The sequence below is a fragment of the Elephantulus edwardii genome, unplaced genomic scaffold (assembly GCF_000299155.1).
Source record: "Elephantulus edwardii isolate Elephantulus edwardi_28Jun2011 unplaced genomic scaffold, EleEdw1.0 scaffold00144, whole genome shotgun sequence".
In the NCBI taxonomy this organism is placed as follows: domain Eukaryota; kingdom Metazoa; phylum Chordata; class Mammalia; order Macroscelidea; family Macroscelididae; genus Elephantulus; species Elephantulus edwardii.
The window spans coordinates 6,890,802-6,917,142 of record NW_006399894.1 but is presented as its reverse complement, the minus strand read 5'-3'; the positions used below and the strand labels follow the sequence as shown (position 1 = coordinate 6,917,142).

General features: G+C 36.2%; 1 protein-coding gene across 2 annotated transcripts in view; it reads left to right on the top strand.

Moving 5' to 3' along the window:
- The window catches only part of CCSER1 (coiled-coil serine-rich protein 1), a 1,860,678-nt gene that overhangs the window by 532,220 nt on the left and 1,302,117 nt on the right, over positions 1-26,341 (top strand). For both annotated transcript variants that reach the window (XM_006894481.1, XM_006894482.1), the window contains exon 6: positions 4,581-4,658. In XM_006894481.1, coding sequence (XP_006894543.1) covers positions 4,581-4,658 — 78 coding nt within the window. The remainder of the gene's footprint in view (positions 1-4,580; positions 4,659-26,341) is intronic.

Here is a 26,341-nt window from a genome sequence, read left to right as displayed (position 1 = left end):
GGTATACACTTCCCGATACACTCCTTTTCTGGTTTTGAACCATACATTGTTTTTCTACTCTATTTTGAGGACTGATTTCTGGTCCAAATATAGGTTTGCCGTAAGCACAATCAAGTGTTCTCAAAGTTAACCACAGTTTGTTGTGACCCACACAGCCAAATGTCTTTGCATAGTCAATGAAACACAGATATACATCCTCTGGTACTCTTTGCTTTCTGCCAAGATCCATCTGATATTGACAGTAATGATTTTAGTTCCACAACTTCTTCTAAACCCAACTTGCGTTTCTGGTAGTTCTCTGACAAAGTACTGTTCCAATCATTTCTGGATAATCTTCAGCAGTATACTGATAGTGTGTGACATTATGATATTATTTTATAATTTCCATACTCTGTCAGCTCACCTGTTTTTTGGAATGGGAATGAATATGGATTTCCTCCAGTCAGTTGGCCAAGTAGTTGTCCTTCAAAATCTTGACACAACTTGGTGAGCTTATCCAGGGCAGCATCTGTTTGTTCAAAGGTGTCAATTGGTGTTCCATCAATTGCTGGTGCTTTATTTTCTGCCAAGTCCTTCAGAACAGCCTGAACTTCCTCCTTTATCACCATTGCTTCTTGATCATATACCACATTATATTAATCATTATGATTCCTAACTTATACTGACCTTGTCTTTGATGACTTTGAAATATCAAGGGTTTTTTAGAATAACCCTAGAAGTGTAGAAGAGGTAGTTAAGTGATACCTCTTAAAGAAGATATCTTTATAAAGTAATTTGGATTTTTGGAAGACAAAAATGTGTCTCTTTTCTTCCATTCATTTATTCAAATTATTAAATATGAAATTAATATATATTCAATTCTTAGAAAGGTCAGGATCAATGAAAGGGATTTTCTCAATATGTCTGTTTTAATATAAGCTCAACAGGATGAATCAGTACAGCGACTGTAGATAGGTAGAAGTCTATCAGAAGTGATGAGGATGCCACAGAACCATTGCATATATGATAGCTATAGATCGTAGTTGACAGAATCACATCTAACAACAGGAATGTATTAAAAATTCATGTCATTATGGACTCATGGATATTTGTTTCATATTTTAAATTAGAATCCAATACTATGTGATTTAATCTATTGTTTTAACTTTAGATGTTAAGACTTCTTTTATGTTTGCAACTTTATTCCTTTGACGTGTACCAAATCTTTTTCCCCCTCCCTTGAACCACTTTTCTTCCTTTGAGAACTACAGACTGCTCTTGGCTCATCTTGTACATTCCCCTCCTTTCTGTAGAGTCTGTCAATAAGTCCTGGTTACTTTCAGAGAAATTGTATTACAACCCAAAAGAGGGGCACTACAAATTAATAACTACTGTTTTAATGTAACAAGATTAATAAATTTTCTTTGGTAACAAGGAGAAAATTAAATTTCAGCTTATAGTAAAAAAAAACAACCCATACTGAATTGGAAAAAATCTTCTGCAAAGGCCCTCTTTAGTGTGTTAAGCAGCAAATATATAATTTTGAGGCCATCTTTAGTGGACATACGCATCTCAAGCAATGGTATTTTTGATTGCTGCATCTATGTTGTTGTTGACTACCTTTGAGTCAAGCATGACTCATAGTGACCCCATGAACAAAAGACCTGTGTGTAAATACATAGCATTAAGAGTCTCCTCTTTTGCTGACCCACTGCTTCTCCAAACATAATGGCCTTCTCCAAGGACTGGCTCTTCCAGAAAATATGTGCAAAGTACTTAAGACAATATTTCCGTTCTTGCTTTCAAGGATCATTCTAGTTTTACTTCTTTCAAGACAGATTGATTTGTGCTTTCGGCCGTTCATGGTATATTTTCTACTAAAAACCATAGCTCAAATCTATCAATTCTTCTAAGGTCTTCTTTACTCATTGTTCAGCTTTTGCATTTATCATTTCATGATAAAAAAGTCCATAGTGTGGATCATGTGCACTTTAATTATCAACATGATGGTTTTTATTTTTAACACTCTAAAGAGATGTTTTGCAATGCAATGCATGTTTTTTTAACTGCTTCTAACAATGGTCTGATTCTGGATACAAATAAAATGAGATCCTTGACAATGTGTAAAAAAAAATTAAGTACTTCATAAGGATTACCATATGTGACATTTACCAACTCCACAAGGAAACTGACCTCATCAGCCACATCAACAATATAAAACCAATTCTATGAGGCCAGACATGTCCCCTATACTCCTGCACCTCTTTCTACTCTTCCCAACACCAATCTTACTTCTCTACTAGATCTGAAATCCATAGTTATAGCTCGCACACCACACAGAAACTTATTAGAGAAGTAAAAGAGCTATAATTCAGATTATTAGGAGAATACAGTCATGCAGTCAAAGCAGTTATTGACACATGCTTAAAGGCACTGCAGCCTTAAATTTTTAATCCTGCCAATTTATGGCTCTCCTCTCCCCAGCCCCTCTTCCCTCAGTCACCCGGAATACTTGGGCAAAGGCTCTTAGCTCTGATTCTGTGTGGGTTAGCAGTCTCAGTGTCAGCTGTTTTCTTTGGGGTCTCTAGTTCTTTGATGTTACTGCTATGGCTACTGATCCTATACGCACTGGTCTGGTTGATATAAGAATCTCAGGATCCAAAGAGCGTTGCTTTCTCTTGCTTTTTTGCTGGTGGTGAGCCTTTCCAATTCTGTTACTGGATCCACTTAATTCACTAGTGAGATTAGCCAATCTCCTTGTGGTTTGACAAGATTAGCTAATTCTCTGCGTATTTCTATCCATGAACACAGAAAAGTCAGTCAATGGTTAGAGGAGTCATGTGAACAATAAACTCTTAATATCAAAATGCTTCTTAGAGGCAATGATGGGGAAGCTTTATCTCTTATACTCTGAGCTTGTTACTAGTAGAGGCTATTCCTTGGGAAAGGATAGCATGCTTGGAAAGGTGGAGGGTCAACAAAGAAGAGAAAGATCCTCAACAAGATGAATTGATACAGTGTCTGTGACAATAGATTAAAAAGTGTCCAGGATTGTAAGGATGGTGCATCATATGACAGGGTTCATATATGTTGCAAATAGGGTGTCTATGAGTCTCTTCAACTTCACAACTAATAATTAGTTAGAACTTATCTCTGTTGGCATAGTTCCTAGCAGATTATGCAACTAACTCAGTAGCTTCACATCTCTGGTAGTTCAAATCCAACAGAGTATAAATGAAAGCAAGATGTTCTCCCATAGCAATTGCAGCCTCAATTTACAGGGAATCTAATGAGATGGCAAAAGGAGCTTGACTTGCTTCAACAAACATAAAAATTAAATGGATTATAAATAAGCTGTAACTAGACTCAGACTTATGTACCTTATGTACCTTATGTACATTTATATTCAATGTGTTTTAATTTTTTATGTGAAATCAGCTATATTTGTTTTAACTGGTTGTATTAATAAAAATCAATTTATTCTTTTTCTTTAATTGTGCTATAAAATTATATGGTTATTGACTCATGAATAAATCTGTAAATTAGAAAATAAGTTTAAAAAGTAGATATGCTTCCTACTCCCCCCTACTCTTGCTCTTTTTGCTTATTTACTTAAATGAAGAATTCTTATAGAATGTGTTAAGACTACAATAAAATAACTTTTGTTTCTCCTCATGTAAGTATATGACTATTGATTTTGCTTGTTGTTATTGTTAGGTGCCATTGAGTAAAAAACTATTCATAGTGACCTTACAAATGAGATTGGAACCCTATCCTTTCCTGTAACTATTGCTACCCAGGTTCCTCTACTGTTCTTTGGGTTTTCAGATGTCTGCTATTTTAGAAGTGGATGATCAATCCTACTTTCTAGTCTGTCTTAATTTGGGGGCTTTGCTGAATCTTATGTACAATCGATGACCTGTCTGGAGTTTAAGAAACAAGTGGCATAGTATCTACCATCACAGCAAACTACAAGTCCTTGATTTTAGAAAATAACATTTATCAGAAGTGTAAACTTGTAACCAACATCTCTCTTGTTTTAGGCAAATTTGTTATTAAGTTTTAACTGATCAGATTTTAAAAGTTTAGCAAAAATGACATACTTTAGAACATAATTAATATAACTGCAATAATTCTTTTTATATGAATGCTTTGTCTTAAAAATGTTTATGTAGAGGAAAATAATATACTTTGCAAAATATCAAGATATTATTGATATGATATTATTTTAAAATGACTATTAATGGCAGATATTACCTTCATAAAATTACATGTTTCAAATAACATAAAATTTTATGATAGAGACAGATTTAATATGTATTTCAGATTCTGCCTGAAAGATTTAAAATTCTAAATATAGTGAGTTATTAGATGTAGTTTTAATGAAATGTAGTTAAAATGAACATTGAAAGACATTTGACCAATTTTCCAAGTACTTATTATTAAATAAGGAATGATTTGTATTTTTAAAAAACAGAAATGTTTAACCTTATGTTTCATTTATTTGTGTTTTACTTTGGCAAGTAGGTATAGATTCTAAATTAGTAATACAAATGATTACAGAAGTATATCTCTTCAACTCAATTTTGTTTTATTTGCAGAGTTCAGATATGAGCCCAGCAGGTAGCACCTCCTCACTTCCTGTTAGTCCTCTTACTGAAGAGCCATTGCCTTTCAAGGTAAAGCATAAGCAAATAGAAAGTATTTTACACGTTGCAGGTTTAGGTTTATTGAATTGTAATGCTTCATTTAAAATTTAAAAATAGGTTATGCCTAAATGATTTTGTGCATAGTCTTAATACTTAAATATATGATTTCAAATGCTGATTTATTTTTGCCTCTGTTACCATTCTGATTGCTTCATTATGATTCAGTTATAAAATAAAAATTAACTTTTTTGAATGTATTATTTGTCTTTCACCAAAGAGACAGATATTTTATTGTAAACTTAATGTCAAATGAATTATAAATATAAAAGTTTTATCTTTGTTGAGTACTAAGCTAGCAATGAGTTGTCTTTCAATCTAAAGGTTAAATTTCATTAGCTTTTTAGGTCATTTATGTAATACTTGCAAATTATTAGCAGTTGCTAAATTAAATAATTGAGATACATATATCTATATATAATATCTTGTAAGTGTTGCTAGAATTCATTTCTCTGGGTTACAGTATCTGTTACGGTTAGTAAGTTCTTACTTTTTTATTTGAGGTTATTATGATTTTCTTTTAGTTTATTTTGATCTTTTGAAATTTATTTAAATATAAATAAAGGATTTCTTAAAACTATGAAAAATGTATAGGTAATTTTATTTTGGTGTAGTGATTGAATTATATTTTGGTGTATACATTAGTAGACACACATTTTCATTTCATTATGACTTTCATATCTTAGAATTGTTTAGAAGTTTTCTTTGAAATTCCTTTTTAAATGAGGACTGTTATTTACCCAACTTCATGTTGCTTTCAGAGTATAATATATAGTATGGATGTTCATCTGTTTAATATTTGTTATACTATTAAGATAAACTTAAAAACAGGAGTGGCATCCCCTTCCATAATAGCTTGCCTCTGGAAACCCTACAAACCTGGAGAAAGGACGAAAGTTGTACAGGTGTCCAGGACTTTTCTTTCACAAGGTCTCTGTGAGTCAACTATGACTTGACAGCACTTAACAACAAAAACACTGAGATAAAAAAAATAAAGAAGGCTATGATCGTGCTATTGAGAAACCTATACTTGGACCAAGAGGCAGTTGTCAGAATAGAGCAGGTAAACCCTGCATGGTTCAAAACTGGGAAGGGCGTACGCCAAGGATGTGTCCTGTCTCCATACCTATTCAACTTGTATGCAGAACAGATTATACGGAAGGCTGGGCTCTATGAGGAGAAATGTGGGGTCAAGATTGGTGGAAGATCTGTCAACAATCTGCATTATGCAGATGATACAACCCTGCTTGATGAAACTCAGGAGAACCTGAAGGGCTTGCTGCAGAGGGTAAAGGACTGCAGCCTCCGATATGGATTGAGGTTCAAAGTCAAGAAGACAAAGATTCTCACCATTGGACGAATTGGCAGCATCAGGATGGATGGTGAAGAGATTGAGATTGTTCACAGCTTTAGTTTGCTTGGCTCCACAGTCAACACTCTCGGCACCAGCAGCCAGGAAATTAGAAGACGTATTGCCATGGGAAAGTCTGCTGTTAGGGACCTCTCCAAGGTACTGAAGAGCAATGGTGTCTCTCTGGAGACTAAGGTGCATCTGATACAGGCCATGGTCTTTGATATCACTTGTTATGCATCAGAGAGTTGGACAATGACTAAGGAGGATTGAAGGAGAATTGATGCCTTTGAGCTGTGGTGCTACGTAGAGGTGTACTGAGGGTACCATGGACTGCTAGGAAAACAAACAGATTCATCCTAGAAAGCGTCAAACTGGGCTGCTTTTTGAAGGCAAGGATTCTAAGGCTCCATCTAACATACTTTGGTCATGTTGCAAGGAGGGACAGGTCCTTGGAGAGGGACATCATGCTTGGTAGGATGGTGGGACAGCGCAGAAGGGGAAGGCCCCCTATGAGGTGGATTGATTCAATGACTGGGGTAATCAGGAAGGGTGTGTCGCAGATGGTGCCATTGGCACAGGACAGAGCGGAGTTTAGGGATGTTGTACATAGCATCTCTATGAGTTGCAAGTGACTTGATGGCACATAACAACAATAACAACATGAATTGTATTGAATTTTATATGTATTTATTCATAGTTATATATGAATTCCATTAAGTTGTATACATTTATTTGCTTCATGATATCCAATAATAATCATTAAAATCTTACTGCAATACTCAAAAACAAAGAAATATAAAACAAATAAACCACTCTCTGGCAGAGCATAAGTTTGACTTAGAATTGCTGTCTACTCGGTACTGGGGGTGTAAGTCTGAATGAATAGAAACTGGTTTTCTTTATTCTGGGGTACCTGTAAAATGTCACCTTTTCCTTAGCAGTGCAGCACTCCAGGCTGGCAGTTGTATACTAAAGGTTTCTAATACCTCAGATACTACTTCACTAGATTAGTGCTTCTTCTTTAGGCTGTAATTATTATTTAAGCCCCTAAACCAGAGACAACAAAACCTTCTGGAGGACCCTCATTTTGAATAAGGGATTATCTTTTAATCCTTTGATATTGTATTTTGGAGGAACATTCCTCTAAGACATACAGCATTCTTCTGCCAATTTGCTGTGCTGAGGTAATGTGGGTATGCTGTGATGCTCATCCTTTTACCATTGGGTTCTCAAAAGCCCGTGGTGTACAGTGTTGGTGGAACTTCCAGTTTTGACACAGGTTGGGAAGCAGGAGTGGCATCCACTTCCTAAACCACATGCCTCTGGAAACTCTGTGAACTTGGAGAAATGATAGGTATAGAAAGGTCTCAGGTCTTTTGTTCTTCGAAACACAATTGTTTGCAGTGCACACTAATAGTAACAATTTTTTTTTAAAAAAAATCGATTGACTTGGGGTTAATGCTGTATTTGAGATAATATATTGGTATTGGTTATTGTGGACTCATTTCCAACTCATAACAAACCTATCTATAACACAAGGATTCCTTAAATAGTACTGTGGCATCCTCATTTTCTGCTATGCTTAAGCCCATTGTTTTAGTCACTATGTCAATCCATCTCAAGATAATAGCATCACTTACTCAAAAATCATCATTGTTTTCAAGTGGAAACCAACTCATAGCTGAAAATCCAGAGAGTTTTCTAGAAATTGTTTGGGTCAAGATTGTCTGTCCTTCTGCCTTGGAGTACCTGTTGGATTTGGACCACCAGTGTAGCAGAGCTTTTTCATTAGCAGTAAATCTCTCTACCACCTGGGCCACCAGAGCTACCTAATAGCATGTTTAAAAAGTATTATTTAAATAACTGGTCATGTCTCACATATCTAGTATTTGTATTTTATGAAGCAGGAGGGACATCCACTTCCTAACATCCCTCCGGAAACTCTATGAACTTTGATAAATGTCAATAGCTGTAGTGGGGCTTCAGGCCTCTTGTTCATGGGGTCATTATGAGTCATGTTCAACTTCAAGGCCATCAACAGTTATCACATTAACATTTAATGAAGAGAAGATTTCAAAAGGCAGCACAGGCTGACAAAGCAAAATATTAAAATGAAATGTGCAAGGAGTTGGAGTCAGAAAATCAAACGGGCTGAACTCGCTCAGCATTTCTTAACTCAAGGAACTGAAGAACAAATTCAAACCTCGAGCTGCTATAATCAAGAATGCTTTAGGAAGAATATTAAATGATCCAGGAAGAATTAAAAGAAGATGGAAAGAATACAATAAGTCACTGTATGGAAAAGAATTGGCAGACAGAAGAATTTCATGAAACAACATATGAGCAAGAGCCTATGGTGATGAAAAAAGTAGTTCATGCTGCTTTGAAGGAAATGGCAAAAAAATAAGGCCCAGGAATAGATGGTATACCAGTTGAAATATTTCAGCTAACAGATGCTGCCTTGGACATGCTCATCAAGTTGTGCCAAGAAATCTGGAGAACAACCACTTGGACAACAGACTGGAAGAGATATATATTTGTTCCCATCCCACAGAAGGGTGACCCAACAGAGTGTGGAAACTATAGAACAATATTGATTTCACATGCAAGCAAGATTCTACTGAAGATTATCCAAAAACGACTGGAACAGCACATCAGCAGAGAACTGCCAGAAGTCCAGGCTGGGTTTAGAAGGGGTCATGGTACTAGGGATATAGTAGTTAATGTTAGATGAATCATAGCTGAAACCAGAGAATACAAGAGGAATGTATATCTGTGTTTCATTGACTATGCAAAGGCGTTTGACTGTGTGGATCATAACAAGCTGTGGCTGACTCTGAGATGAAAGAGAATCCCAGAACTCTTGATTGTTCTAATGCGAAACCTATACTCGGACCAGGAGGCAGTCATCAGAACAGAGCAAGGGAACACTGTATGGTTCAAAATTGGGAAGGACGTACACCAGGGACGTGTCCTGTCTCCATACCTTTTCAACCTGTATGCAGAACAGATTATCTGGAAGGCTGGGTTCTAAGAGGAGAAATGTGGCCGCAAGATTGTTGGATGGATCTGTCAACAATCTGCATTATGTAGATGAAACAACCCTACTTGCTGAAACTGAGGAGGACCAGAAGCACTTGCTGCAGAGGGTAAAAGACTTTAGCCTCCACAGTCAACACTCTTGGGACCAGTAGTCAGACAATTAAACGATATATTGCCATGGGAATGTCTGCTGTTAGGGACCTCTCCAAAGTACTGAAGAGCAATGGTGTCTCTCTGGAGATTAAGGTACGTCTGATACAGACCATGGTCTTTGCTATCACTTGTTATGCTTCAGAGAGTTGGACAATGACCAAGGAATATAGAAGAAGAATTGATGCCTTTGAGCTGTGGTACTGGAGAAGAGTACTGAGGATACCATGGACTGCTAGGAAAACAAACAGATCCATCCTGGAAAGGTTTAAACTGGGTGGCTCCTTGGAGGCAAGGAATCTGAAGCTCTGTCTAACATACTTTGGACATCTTGTGAGGAGAGACCAGTCCTTGGAGAAGGACATCATGCTTGGGAGGGTGGAGGGACGCCGCCGGAGGGGAAGGCCCTCTATGAGGTGGATTGATTTAGTGGCTGTTTTAATCCCCCAACAACTCCTTAGGGCAAAATCAGCAGTCTCCTCTCATGCAATTTATAGCTTTAGAAACTTAATTTAGGGTCAGCAATGAATCAATTCCAACTGAGTGGTAATGAGAATGATAAAACAAAAACAAAAACTGTCCTAAAAGAAGTACAGCCAAGAATGGTGAGACTTCATTTCACGTAATTTCGACATTTATAGGTAGGGCCAGTTCTTAGAGAAAGTCATAAAAGAGGAATGCTTCTTCTCCAAGGACTTGTCCTGTTGGCCACATGCCCAAAGTATGTGAGACAGAGCTTCAAAGTCCTTGCCTCCAGGGAGCAGCTTGGTTCGACCCTCTCCAGGACTGACCTGTTTGTTCTCCTAACAGTCCACACTATTTTCAACACTTTTCTCCAACACCAGAACTCAAAGGCATCAAGATTTGTGAGAGATATATTAGATTATAAACAGTCTAACAGCAGTAACTTTGAAGCTAGATATAATTTGGATATTCTGTTTAAATGCCAGTGATTTCAGATATAAAGTCAAGGAAATTCTGTATTTTTCTGAACTTTTATATATATATATATTTATTTAGTATAGTATAGTATATTAATTACTGGAAACCAGTTTATGCCTAAATACCTAAGGATATAATTTTTCTCCAATAAGTATTTTACTTTAAGAAATCTGATGGGAACACGGGTATTGGGAAATTGAAGAAATATCTATAATATTTGCTAAATTTATCATCATAGAATGTCTTACATAGTGGGCTTTTTGAGGATAAGATTTATGTATAGAAGATTAAACCTACTTGATAAGAGAAATCCTGGAAGTAGAATTTGAATTAGTTTTTTTTTTTTTTAAAAAAAAAAAAAGCTTAGCACAATGATAAAAGCTTAACTGGAGATAGAGTATTTAAGCTCACTTTTTGTCTCCTGGGTTTCTTTGCCAAGGAACAGACCTTTGGCATCAGAACCAAGTAGGGAATTGGAATTTTGCCGGTGGCAATATTTTACTGAAAAGAGATATATAACAGTACTCATCTTATGAAAGTTTACAGGCACGTATCTTCTTATTAGTGTTAGCTTTTTCTTTCTCTTGTTCTTTTTGCAGATGTCAACATCTTAAGGATAATTATAATATTTCTTACACTTTTTTCTACTTCCTTAAATACAGTGAGCCATTTATAACTAAAAGGCATTTGTTGATTTCTTCTTATTGTTGTTGTTAGGTGTCATCAAGTCAAGTACAACTTATAGCAACTCTATGAACAGCGAATCTCAGTCTAGTCTGTCCTTACTGTGCCGTTCTCATCCTTTCTGATACACTGGAGCCCACTGTGGCAGTCACCATATCAGTCCACTTGGTTGAGGGTCTTCCTCTCTTTTGCTGACTCTCCACCCTTCCTAACATCATGTCTCTCTCTAAGGAATCGCCCCTCCTAGCAAAATGCCCAAGGAATGTAAGGTAATGCTTTATAATCCTTGCCTCCAAAGAACACTCAGTCTGCATCCTCTCCAAGACATATTTGTTTGTTCTTTTGGCCATCCATGGGAAGTTCAGTGCTCTTCTCTAACACCACAGCTCAAAGGCATCAATTTTTCTTCTGTCATCCCTGTTCATTATGTAGCTTTCAGATGTATAACAAGCAATCAGAAAGATCATGGTCTGAATCAGACATACATTATTGAGGAGTTTAAGTCTTACTATGTGTTAAATCTGTCTTGGTACAAGTGTAGCATGAGTGATTTAAAAGCAATAATGGTGAGATTTTGTCTCACATCATTTGGGCATATTTTCACAAAAAAACTGGTCCCTGGAATAGGATGTTATTGATGTTGATTGGTGTTGAGTCGAGATCAACACATAGTGACTCTATGAACAAAGGACCTAATGCTTTTCCATAGCTATCATTGTTTCTCCAAGTTCATAGAGTTTCCAGAAACATGTGGTGTAGGAAGTGGATGCTACTCCTGCTTCCAAACCTGTTTTAGAACTGGGAGCTCCACCAAACACTGTCCACAATGGGAAATCATTATGGTGTTTGATATCCCCATGGCACAATGTTCAGCATCACAGAAACCCATGTTACTTCATACAGCATATTAACAAAGAGTGATGTGCAAAGTGGAAAAATGTTCCTCCAGACATGACAGGACTAGTCTCATTTAGCAGTGGTTAAGTGTTGTTGAGTGGAATATGACTGAGAGTAAGTTTTGCAAAATAGACCTGAACTCTGTTCTATAATTAATATAATTTCTCTATATTTGTAAGAGTGTCTGTAGAGTGTTCAGAGGCATCTAGTTTAGGAAGTTGATACTACTGCTTCCCCACATGAATTAATCTGGAAGCTCATCCAAACACTGTACATAATAGGTAACCATTATGGTATTTGACATGACTATGTAACAAGTATTCAGCATCACAGCAAGTAGATAAATGATTGCTGTGTCTTTTAAAGAATATTCATATATTATTAAAATTCTTACAAAAATTGATGGTCAGCGACCAAGAGGAAGATCCGGAACAAGATTGACCAACCTGGTGGGTGCCACAATGTCCTGAAGCACAACAGAGTTTGTGAGGTTCAAGATTGGGTCATACTTTTCATTATGTCTTCACCTAAAAATAACTATCTATATAACCTTAAAGAAAACATTAATGCTGGTAATATAAATAAAGCATGATAATAACAACAATAAAGAAATATAAGATAGGATATCTTATTCTGACTATGGAAAACTATAGAAAAATCATAGGACCAGCTATATCTGAACATGTTCTTTAAAAGCAGAAAATGTTTCAAAGAGATTAGATGGAAGAAGTGTGGAAACATCTAAGCCAAAGGAGAAATAAGAGCAAAATTTCTGCCATAGGCTCTAAGGTTCTAGATATTATTAACAATTTTTGGTTGTGAAGTTCCCAGTTGTGAATCACAGGTTGTGTGATAAGGAAAATGTAATTTGTTCTGAAGGACATTATTTACTTGATAAAGAATTTAGATACTATTATGAAGGAAATAAGCCAGGAAGATTTGTAAGATACATTGAACAAATTGTAAGATACAAAATGGAGACATTTTTTTATTATTCTTTTTTAGTTTAATTTACATCAGATGTGTTCAGAACTTTATTTGAAATTTTTCAATTACTATAATGAAAAAGTATATTAATCAGAGAAAAATGGAATGTAATTATTCTAGCACGCTCTATAACAAACTGCCTGTCATTCACTATTATAGAGTGCATAAGCCTCCAATAGGAAGAAAACTGCATATACTAAAAGAAAAATAATTGAGTTTACACATGTTATAGACTATCACAAGTACATGTCAATTCACCAGTTTTGCCTATCTAGTTGCTATGGCTTAAAAAGCTATAGTTTCCTGTTGTTGCAAATATACCAAGTAATAAATGTTGGAGAGGATGTGATGAGATAGGAACTCTTATACGTTGATGGTGGGGTTGTAAAATAGTACAACCACTTTAGAAGGCAGTTTGGCATTTCCTCAAAAAGTTGAACATAGAAATTCCATATGACCAAGTTATTCCACTGCTTGGAATATACCCTGAAAAATTGAGAACTGAGTCACAAATGGGGATTTGTACATCAGTATTCATAGTAGTGTAATTTACTATCACAGAAATATGGAAATATCCCAAATGTCCAACCACAACTAAATAAATTGATAAATTATGGTACATTCAAATGATTGTGTACTACACAGAATGCAGTAGCAATGATTTTGTAATTACTATCCAACTTGGGAGGAATTAGATAGAGAGCATTATGCTGGGTGAACTAAGTCAGTTCCATAAGGACAAATACTACATAAGACCATTATTGTAGAACATGTATGAGGATTTAAGGGGAGGAAGGTGGGAACAGAGGGTTGAAGGTGGATGGGGAGTGGGAGTTAATCATAGGGTTGCACAATTTGATGGGTGGAGGGAGGTGTAGGTAAAGGAAATGGGAAAGATCCAGTGTGAAAAACAATATATATGAACTTTGCAAGTAAACCAGTATAAAATAAACATTTAAATTAAAAAAATGTGGTGACTTAAAACAACAGACAATTATTATCTATGATTCTAAAGGTCATAAATCCAAAATGAGTCTTACTGGGCAAAGGTCAGGGTACTGGCAGAACTGAGAGGTCAATTTATTGTTTTTCTCAACTTGTTAGACTTTTTCCCTGGGCTAATAACTCTTTTCACTTTTTTTAACTAGTAATGATCAGTCAAGTCTTTCTCATGCTGTAATCATTTCTTTTTTTTAACAACAATTTTTACTATTATTATTAATTTAAATGAAAATTTACAGAGATTTTGGATTTCCATTCATTCATTGTTGCACTTTTCTTCCTGCCCACCCCTCTCCGCCCCATACACTCTTCTTTTTTATGAGTAAAAGAAAAATTATATCATTGTTTTAAAATCCCTTCCCCCAGGTCTTCTCCAATATGCACCCTTCGTTCTGGACTCCTGTCATGACAATAAAACCTAATCACATATCCCTTTTAAATAGTTTTCTCCCTCATCTGTTTCAATTCAGTATACATTTTAATCAGACTCTTCCTGCTGCCTTCTTTGACAATAAAGACCCTTATGATTTCACTGGATCCACCTAGTTAACCCAGGATAGTCTTCCTGTTTAAAGATCCTCTAAATAGTAATTTCATTTGCAACCTTAATTCCCTTTGCTGTTGCATAGTCCATGCTTGAATATAAATGCTAAAGGAAATTCCCATTCATAGCACAGACCCTTTTTACTTGAAACAATACTGCTACCACGACCTGCTGATTGCTGCAAATGATACTAGAGACTGGATATTATAACACTTACCTTGTCGTGTGCCGTCAAATCATTTGCGGCTCGTAAGTGACCCTATGTACAACAGCCCTAATCCCTCCTCTATCCTGTGCCAATCGCACTGCCTCTGACACACCCATCCTGATTACCCCAGTCACTGAATCAATCCACCTCATAGAGGATCTTCCCCTCCTGCGCTGACCCTCCACCCTACCAAGCGTGATGTGCCTCTCCAAGGACCTGTCCCTCCTTACAACATGTCCAAAATATGTCAGACAAAGCCCCTGAATCCTTGCTTCCAAGGAGTCGCCCGGTTTGACCCTTTCCAGGATGAATCTGTTTCTTTTCCTGGCAGTCCATGGTACTCCCAATACTCTTCTCCAGCACCACAGTTCAAAGACATCAATTTTCCTTCTATCCTCCCTAGTCATTGTCCAACTCTCTGATGCATAACAAGTGATTGCAAAGACCGTGGCCTGTATCAGGCTCACCTAAGTCTCCAGAGAGACACCATTGCTCTTGGGTACTTTAGAGAGGTCCCTAACAGCAGACTTTCCCATTGCAATACATTTTTTTATTTCCTGGCTGCTAGTGCCAAGAGTGTTGACTGTGGAGTCGAGCAAACTGAACCTGTGAACAATCTAATCTCTTCGCCATCCATCCTGATGCTACCAATTGGTCCAGTGGTGAGAATCTTTGTCTTCTTGACATTGAGTCTCAGTCCATACTGAAGGCTGCAGTCCTTGACCCTCTTCAGAAGTGCATGAGGTTTTCCTCAGTTTCAACAAGTAGGGTTGTGTCATCTGCATAATGCAGATTGTTAATAGATCTTCCAGTAATCCTGACACCACACTTCTCCTCACAGAGCCCAGCCTCTCACATAATCTGCTCTGCATACAGGTTGAATAGGTATGGAGATAGGACACATCCCTAGCATACACCCTTCCCAATTTTGAATCATGCAGTGTTACCTTGGGGGGGGGGGGAATACTTCTGCCAATGTGTTTTCTAGAAAATTCAGTTTCTCTGTGCACACTTCCCATGTCTTTTCATGCTTTACTCCCTGTTTTATGATACTCAAGTCATGTAACATGTCTTAAAGCAAGGTAATGTCAGGAAGGAACATGAAGCTTATACTGGATAAAAAAGCATATTAAGAGTTAGAAGGAGGCTTGAGCCGAACCACAACATCTACTCCACTTGGTCTAGATAATTGAGTGATGCCACACATCACAACAGAAACAGATGAAATAAAATCAATCAGGTCAGAATAGAGTAAAAAATCTAGAGAAAATGCACAAATTCCTTGACATTCATGCCCTACCAAGATTGACAAGGCCAAAGAGAGAACAGACCCACCACAAAGAAGAAATTGAACAGGTCTTACAAAGACTTTTCCTGTGCTGTGTGGCAGGAGGTGGCACTACACAGCAAGATATGGTACTATTGGGGACAACTGGGCTATTTAGTTATCCTATGCAGGACCCCTTAAGCTCAATTAGAAGAGACCAGAACAGTTCCAGTGATGGGGAGACACCAGTTGTAAAAGATAACAACAGGCTTCCTGTCTTCACATTCAGGTACTTTATGGGAAAAACTGCTCTTAGGCCTGAGGCCCATAGGGTCTCAGGCCAAGAAGGGAGAACAAATATACCCACAGGTCCTTCATGAAACATTGCTATACCCTGGGTCACTATATAGTTACTAGACCCAGCATTTACTAACAAAAGACTCACATAATGTCAAGAAAACATCAATTCACCTCAGTCATCATGAAAAAACAACAACCAACAAACCCAAAATAAGACTTCTATAAAGGAGAATGAATTAATACCCCAGAAGATAGAACCAGAAGAAATATGTTGGTATGGAGTTATTTGAACAGCTAGAGAAGAAGATGCAGATGATGGAAGAAACAATTAAGAGAGCAAATACTTCAGAGACAACAATCCAAAAGAAATATATAGATGATGAATAACTTGAAAAGCTATGGAAGAAAATGCAAAAGATAGAAGAATGAATTGATAGTATAGATAAAGAGGTACAAGAACTTAAAAAAAAAAAAAACCATCACGAGACAAAGAAGGTACAGCCAACACAGTACTGGAAATGACAGAAAAGCATGAAAATGTAATCCACAGTATTAAGACCTAAATGGCAGGAAAGTCCAACATGTTGGTAGAACTAAAAAGTAGAACTAAAGAAATGGAGAGAGTCAGTGAGCTGGAAAACAAGAGCTTCATTGGAAACATAGTAGAAGAAAAATCAGAGTTGAGATAAAGATAATGAAGAGAACATTAGATCATGTGTGATGTCATCAAAAGGAACAACATATGTGTGTTTGAAATGGCAGAATACTTGATTGACAGGGAAATCACAGAGAAAACTGTGGAAGAAATACAAGAAGGAAACGTCCCAGGTATTTTGAAGAGCAACGAAATTCACATTCAAGAAGTATGGTGAGCACCAAATAGGCTAGACCCAAAAAGAAAACCATCAAGACATATTATAGTCAAATTATCCAAATTCAAACTTAAGGATAGAATTCTAAAAGCAGCATGAGGAAAACAGTTTCCTACAAAGGGAAACAATAGGATTAAGTTCTAATTTCTCAGCAGAAACCTTGTGAGCTAGAAGACATTGGGATGACATATACAGAAAGTTGAAAGAAAACAATTGCCAGCCAAAGATCCTTTACCCAGCAAAGCTCTCCATCCATTATAAAGGAGAATTTGGATCCTTTGCAGAAAAGAAGGAACTTAACAGAATTTGTGAAAACAAGACCAAAACTACAAGAAATTTTAAGTGAAGTCCTTCACATGGAGATACCAAAGGAAAGTTCATGCACAATAGTAACCAGAAACAACAGAAAACAAAAACAAAAACAAAAAAATATTGGTAATATGGCAAAAGTAAAGCTTGGCCTTATTCTAAGCACACTTAATGTGGACTAAGTGCACCAAGTAAGAGAAAAAGAATAGTAGAATGGATAAAAAAATAAAACCTATCAATATGTTGCCTACAAGAGACACATCTAAAAAAAAGAGAGAGAAAGACAGATTCAAAATCAAAGGCTGGAAAAAATTTACCAAGCAAAATGGTAAAGTGACAACCTTAAGAAACCAGGAGCAGCAATACTAATTTCTGATAAAATATATTTTAGAATTAAAACCACCACAAAAGATAAGGAAGGGCATCACATACTGATTAAAGGCACAATAGATCAAGAAGACATAACCTTGGTCAACATTTATGCACTAAATGGTAGACCTGCTAAATACATAGAACAATGGTTAAATAGAATTGAAGAAAGAAATAACACCACAATAGTGGTAGATTTCAACAGACCACTATCACCAAAGGATAAGTCAACCCACAAGTATTTCAACAATGATACAGAAGATATAAACTATACAGTCAGCCAAATGGACCTTGTAGATGTATTCAGGGTACTGCACACAAATAAAACTCAATTCACTTTATTCTCAAGTACACATGGTATATTCTCCAGAATCAATCACATATTAAGACACAAAGGAAGTCCTCAACAAATTAAAAAAAAAACACTGAAAGAATACAAAGTATCTTCTCAGACCACAATGCCATAAATCTAGAAATTAACCACCACAAAAGTTTACAAAACAACCTATGTAAAAGCTAAATAACTCTCTGCTAGAACATGATTGGATTATAAAAGAAATAAAGAATGAAATAAAAAATTTTATTGAAACAAATTAAAATGAAAATGCAACATACCAAGACCTCTGGGATATAGTTAAGGCAATCTTAAGGGGGCAATTCAAAGCATAAAATGAAAGAATGAAAATCAATTATCTAGCACAACATCTTCATCAAATATAAAATGAACAGCACTCTAATCTTATAGCCTTTAGAAGAAATTATGAGACAAGAGCTGAAATCAATGAGATAGAAAACAGGAAAGCAATTAAAACCATCAATAAGACTTGGAGCTGGCTTTTCTAAAGGGTCAATAAAATTGACAAACTACTACCAAACTTAACAAAAGGGGGCAGGGAAGAGAGAGAGAGAAGACACAGATAACTCAATTAAGAAATTAGATGTGGCCTAGTGGCAAGAAGCTGCACTGCAATCCCAGAGGCGCACGGTTCGAATCCACCAGATGCTCTGCCGAGGAAGGAGGGACAATCTCCTCCTGTATCAGTCAGAACTGATTTGACGGTACACACACACACACAAATAATAAAATAAAAAAATAAAAAAAATTAAAAAAAAAGAAATTAGAGGTGACATCACAACAGACCCAGACAAAATTAAATTGATAATATCAGAATACTATGAAAAGCTATACTCTGATAAATTTGAAAACCTAGAGGAAATGGACAGATTTCTAGAAATGTATGCCCTACCCAGACTGGCAAAGACAGATACAGAATACTGACCCACCACAAAAGAAGAAATTGAAAAGGTCATAAAAAGACTACTCTCTAAGAAAAGTCCTGGACCAGATGACTTCACAGCTGATTTCTACCAAACATTCAGAGAGAATCTAAAACCAATTCTATTTAAATTATTTTTTAAATTGGAAAAAAAGAATACTCCCAGAGTCATTCTATGAAGCAAGCATAACCCTAATACCAAAACCAGGCAAAGACATTACCAAGAAAGAAAACTACAGAGCAATATCTCTCATGAATATAGATGCAAAAATCCTTAACAGAATACTAGCCAATAGAATCCAAAAGCAAATAAGAATAATAATTCATCATGACCAAATGAGATTCATAAAAGTTATAAAGGATGGTTCAACATAAGAAAAGTAATCAATGTAATTCACCATATTAACAAAGTGCATAACAAGAACCATATGGTCTTAGCAATTGATGCAGAAAAGACATTTGACAAAATCCAGCACCTCTTCCATATAAAGATACTCAGCAAAATTGGAATTGAAGGGAATTTCCTCAACATAGTGAAAAGTATAAATGCAAAACCAAGAGCCAATATCATTCTCAATGGAGAAAAACTAAAAGCATTTTCCTTGTAAACAGGAACCAGACCAGGGTGTCCACTGTCACCACTTCTATTCAATAGTGGAGGTGCTTGCTAGGATAGTGCGACAAGAGAAGGCATACAGATCAGCAAAGAGATAGTTAAACTATCATTATATGCAGATAAGATCATGTACAGAGAAAACATTAAAGACTTTAAAAAAAAGTGTTAGAGTTTGTTAGCCAGTTTAGCACAGTGGCAAGAGAAAAGGTCAATATCCAAATGTCCATGGGATTCCTCTACAATAACAAAGAGAACTCAGAGAAGTAAATCAAGAAAGCAATACAATAGCCAACCACAAATTGAGATTCTTGGGAGTGAACCTAACTAGAGATAGAAAAGACCTATACAAAGAAAACTACAGAACATTTCTACAAGACACAATAAAAGCCCTACAGGAATAAAAAAAAATGTGTCCTGTTCATGTATTTGAAAACTCAATATTGTGAAAATGATAATCTTACCAAAAGCAATCTACATATTCAACACAACCCCAATACAGATACCAAATTCATTTTTCAAAGAGATCAAAAGGGAAATTGTCAAGTTTATTTGGGGAGACAAGAGAACTCGAGTAAACAAAACACTACTGAGAAACAAAAATGAAGTGGGAGGCATAGCACTCTCTGACCTCAAAACCTACTGTACAGTGGTAGTAACTAAAACATCAAGGTACTGGTACAATGACAGGAACATAGACCAATGGAACAGAATTGAGAAACCAGAAATGGAATCTGTGGCCAACTGATATTTGACAGGGAAATAAAACCTTTAGAATGGGAAATGACAACTTCTTCAACAAATGGTGCTGGGAAAACTGGACTGCTACCTGCAGAAAGTTGAAACTGGATCCATATTGCACACAATACACAAAAAATCAACCCAATGTAGATAAGAGACCAGAAAGTAAAGCCAAAAACCAAAAAGTGTATCAGAGACAAACTGGGATCAAACTGAGATGGCTTCATCTCTGGTATAAAGAAACTGCCAAATACAGAAAAAATGAACAATTTGGAGAAGATTAAATTAATGAATGGACCTTTTAAAGATTAAATCCCTGTGTGCATCAAAACCATTTTCCAAAAAAAGTGAAAATAAAATCTCCTGACAGAAATAAAAAAACAAACCTGACAACAAAAAACCACCAAAACAAAACAAAACCAAAAAATAAAAAATCCCACACAAAACATTTGTTAATATCGTCTTTGAGAAGGGTCTTATAACAAAATTGTGCAGAATCCTACAGGGCCTCCACAGGGAAAAGACTGGTCTCACAATTACAAAAACGGGCAAAAGACATGGAAAAACTTTACACAGAGAAAGATATATGGATGGCCAACAGACACATAAATAAAGCTCAAAATCACTGATAATAAGAGAGATGTAAGTCAAAACACAATGAGATACCATCTCACTCCAGTAGCAGGGGCAAAGTTTAACAAGACAGCAACTAATAAACGTTGGGGAGGATGTGGTGAGATAGGAACTCTTATACAGTGTAGGTGGGATTTTATAATGGAACAACCACTCTGGAAGACAGTTTGGTGCTTCCTCAAAAAGCTGAACATAGAAATCCCGTATGACCCACTGCTTAGAATATACCATGAGAGAATGAGAACTGAGGCACAAATGGAGACTTGCACACCAATGTTCATAGTAGTGCTATTCACCATCACAGGAACATGGGAATAGTGCAGAAGTCCAACGACAAAAGAATGGAAAAATTATTGTACATTCATATGATGGAATTTGTGGAATGAGTATGAGGATTCAAGGGGTAGGGGGGAGGCTAGGAGAAGAGAACTGAGGATGGGTGGTGTTAGTGGGGTGCATTAATCATAGGGTCATACAATTTGATGGGTAAGGGGGAATGAAGGAAATAGGAAAGATTTGGGGTGAAAAAATGTGTACAAAATTTGTAAATAAACCAGAATAAAATATTTTTTAAAAAAAACCCAAACAGACAAAAACCCTAAGGCTGTGCTGCTATCCCAAAGACATCTATATGGTTTAAATCCACCATATGCTCTGCCGGAGCAGGATGGGTAATCTCCTCTCGTTTGACTTACTGCCTCTCAAATCCTGCTGAAGGGTCAGCTACGGGTCTGTCTTAACTCAACGGCAAACAATAACAGTATGCAGATATGTTCCATTTGCTAATATTGTCTTAAAAGTGTCTTTCTAGTATTTGAGCCTATGATGTGTTTGCATACTGTTTTCTTATCTCTGGAAACATGTGATTCAGATTTTATTAAAGAGGATTGTAATACTGCTACTTTTTCTGAGTTCTAGTCAGGTTATCAAAAGATTAATTGCATTAGTAAAAATCTACTGTCAGGGCAATGTCTAGAGTGCTAAAGGGCAAAAATACCAGTCTAGAAACTAAAGTGCACTTAATCCAGGCCCTGCTTTTCACAATTACGTGTTATGCATTAGAAAGTGACCAAAGAGGACAGAAGAAAAATGTTTTGATGCTAGGGGAAAATGTTGAACATATTGACTGCCAAGAAAACTAACAAGTCTATCCTGGAGATGACAAAGCCAAGCTATTCCTTGGAGAGAAGGATTTTGAGGCTGTGTCTCACATACTTTTGGCATGCTGCTAGGAAGGGCCAGTCCTTGGAGAAGGACTTCATGCTTGGAAGGGTAAAGGGACAGCACATGAGAGGAAGACCTCAGATAAGATGAATTGACACAGAAACTGAGGTAATGAGGGTAGTTGTGTCAGAAACAGTGAAATTGTCTCAGGGTAAAGCAGGGTTCAGAGCTATTGTGCATAAGCTGTGGTCAACTTGACAGCATATACCAGCAACAACCATCCTATTTTAAATCATAAGAACTATCTCTCCTTTAAAAACCATGAATAGATTCATTCATGAAACTGGATATATTATTTTTTTTCAGAGATACATTTGAGAATTTATTTCCTGTTTCTTTTTTTTAACCTTTCATAATTTTTGGCCTACTTAGAATTCTTATTCTCTCATTGAGAGAAGATAGGTGATTTTTATCTCTGAAATAGCTTTCTTTTCATTTTTAAATGTTTATCATTTCCATAGCATTTTTATTTTGTGACATAGTTCTCAACATCACACTCAATATGCCACACATTTTCCTTTCCTTTATCTACCTAACATAATCGTAAGTATTGGTTATACCAATATGCTGTGTTTCTATTGTTATAATTAGGTAATACTGTGGAGCTATGCAGCAAAATGGAACTTCATTTCCTTTCTTATAAAATTTTCCCCTGTGGGAGTTGATTTAATGCCTTATCTGTCCAAGTACTTAATACTAATTCAACTTGACCTCTTTAACATAATTATTATTTTCTTCTGATACTTCAGATAATATAAAATTTTATGATATTACTACAAATTGAAAATATATGATGTTATAGGTTGAAGTGTGAAACTTGCCTCTTTCTCTGTGTGTGTGTGTGTGTGTGTGTGTGTATTTAATGATATTGGAGTGCTACAATATTTTGCCTTTTAATTTTTTATAATTTTCTTTTTTTTAATTGAAGAATATTTTGCATAATTAGATACATACATTGTGCTACCAGATTTGTTTACTGCAGTCTTAACGGAAAAAAATGTAAGTTTTGAGTTGGTTTTTCATGCTTTTGTGGGGGGGGTGTTGTGTGTATGTCTTTTTTAAAAATTTTATTCGGATTTATTTACAAAGTTTGAATATATTGTTTTTCACAAAAGATCCTGCCCAGTCATCGAATTGTGAAACCCTATAATGAGCACCCTACCCCCACCCCGCATCCTTCTATTTCCACACTTCCACGCCCCCGGCCCCCCTTGGATCCTCATATTCTTTCTACAGTAACGGTTTTATACAGTTTTATCCTTGTGGGACTGAGTTAGTTCACTCAATATAGTGCTCTCCAGTCCCTTCCAACTTAGGAACCACAACTTCTCCAAAATTTATTACTTGCTGTCTTGTTAAACTTTGTCACTGCTACTAGAGTGAGATGGTATCTCATTGTGGTTTTGCTTTGCATCTGTCTTATTGCCAATGATTTGGAACATGGTTTTCCGTTCAGGTACTTTGTGAATAACATAAGTTTTGATTGATAGTCTTGAGTTGGAATTACATAGAACACAAAGATAATGTCCTCTATTCTATTTTGGTGAGCACTCATTTGGACCTTAAACCTTGTGAGTATTGTTAGTATTATTTACCACTGCATTGGAAGCAACTCATAGCTGTACCTCCAGCAGTTTTTAAAAGACTAATCACATTAAAAAAGATTGCTTATCTTCTTCCATGGAGCAACTGGTGGATTCAAGCTGCTTACCTTTGGGTTAGAAGAACTATTCCTTACCACTAAGCCACCAGAGTTCCCTTAGCCTCTGAGTAGCTATTTGAACTCTTGCACCATCTTTGTATGGAACAAAGTCCTTGAAGGAAAAGATGCCTACAAAGAAATTGTCCTAACTGAACTAATGAATCACTGAAACTTTAACCTCTTTTGGCACTAGAGGAATTGGATGGTGCCTGGCTACTATTGCTGACTTCTCCAAAAGGAATTACAGTAAAAATTCTATATAAAATGAGGGAAATGTGGAACGAAATTAAAAAAATAGATTTGTTAGGAGTAGTGGTATGATAGAGGCTATTAGAACCCTTGTGACTGTGCTTCTTAGAAACAATTTTAACCTCAAGTAAAATTCATCCTTGTGGCCCAGTTATCTGCCAAACAATAGATAAGCCTGTAAAGGGAATGGTAACAGTTGGGAAGAACTTAGTTCTTAGAATAGCTAGTTATGTAAGGTCAAAAGGTCAAAATTTGACAGAGATAAAGGTCAGAAGTCAGGGATGTGTAGGATAGCACAAATTGTTGAAGAGTCAAAGTGAAAATGGGATCACAGGATATTGTAATTAATGTTGTGAAACAAAATCTGTATGAGTGGTTGATTGAAAACTAATTTATTTCGTAAATTTATTCAAATTACAGTAAAAGAAATGTATCTTGTATTAATATTTTAAAAATTTCATACCGACTCTCTTTCAGAAAATTCCTATTACTGTTCATACACAGATATATTTAATTCTTTGTGCTTTAACTATATTTACCCTAACTTTTTTCTTTTTCTAAGAGAGGCTTTTATCATCACTAAAAAATAATTCAAAGATCAATTGATATTTTTATTTCTACTATAAAATATTTCTCTAATATTTTTCTTACTATTCTTTGATTTTTTTCAATTAATCTTCTCTTCTTGCATTTGTATATGGTATTTGCTTATATTTGAAAGTATGAACACCATTGGCCATAAGTCATCTCTGACTCATGCATTTTGTATGTCACAGTAGAACTATCCTCTCTGGAGTTTTCAATCGTATGTTTTTTTAGGGGGTATAGATTATAAGACCTTCTGTGCATATTTCTCTCTCTTCTACTGATGTCTTAATTTTCAATTTCTCCTCTTTTTCTTTTGGCCTCTTTCTCCTTAACAACTTTACTCAAATAGCAAGGATTTCTAGTTACTTAAGAAAATTTTAGGACTGATAACATCATATAGAGTGTGAACTTCAGTGATAGATTAGCTTTTTAGAAGTCTGTGACTATCAACAAAGAGCTCTGGTGGCAATATATGTTACATAGTACGCTGCTAACTGAAATATTACCTGCTCAAATTCACCATTTGTTCTGTGGGAAAAAGAAGAGCAATCTTCTCCCTTAATAATTTACAAGCTCAGAAACCTGATGGAGGGTTGCTATGTGTCTGATCCATCTGAATGTGTAACTCAGACCCTGGGTGCTACATTACCAGGGTCTTTAGTTTATAAAGGAAAAATGAATGTGGACATGGGCGTTTAGAATGTTCTATCTAGACTTTAAGGAGTTTCGGTAGTGCTGTGGTTAAGCATTCTGTTTCTAACTATTGAAACTGCAAATGCATCAACTACTGAGCAGGAGAGATACAAGACAGTGTGTTTCCATATATACTTATAGCAGAAAACTCATTGGATTAATTCTCCTTTGTTCTATGGGTAGTTGTGAGCTGGAATAGACTTGAGAGCATCCTATTTTCTAAATTAATCTACCTACTGTCAATAGAGTGCTCCCATTCTTCAGTTGTGCTTTATATTTCTTTTGTTCAGGTATTCTCTTTAAAAGAAAACAAACAAAAAAGCAATCTAATTCTTTGCTAGGGTTAGGCGTAGAGATTTCCAAACTGCAGGGACTGTTTTCAACTATTTCTTCAGTGTTCAGCATTATCTTTCTCCTCCCTTCATTGATTAGCTGTTTTCCTATGATGCCATAGTTGTTGATGATTGCCTTTGAGTCAAGCACAACTCATAGCTACCCTATGAACAAAAGACCTGAGGCCTTTCTATAGCTATAGCTTTCTATAGTCGTTTCTCCAAGTTCATAAAGTTTCCAGAGGCATGTGGTTTAGGAAGTGGATGTCACTCTCGCTTCCAAACCTGTATTAAAACTGGGAGCTCCACCAAACAGTGCCCACCATGGGCAACCATTATGGCATTTGAGACCACAATGGCACAAGGTTCAGCATCACAGCAAACCCAGATTACTTCCGCATAAGCAAATTGACAGAAGAGTGCTGTACTACTTAGAAGAATGTTCCTCCAAAGTAGAGGAACAAGGAATTAAAATATAATCACTCAGGCCCAGCTTTTAACTACTAGGGCCCTCCAGGAGGACTGGTTGTCTTTAAACAAGAGACTTAAATTGAGACAAGTAAAGATTCCACACCATACCGACACTCAACCAAGAGAGCCCATCTTACAGAGTCCAGTCGCTTCATCTAGACTTAAAAATGGACTCAAGGGCTCACCTTTAATTGCAAGTGTCCTCC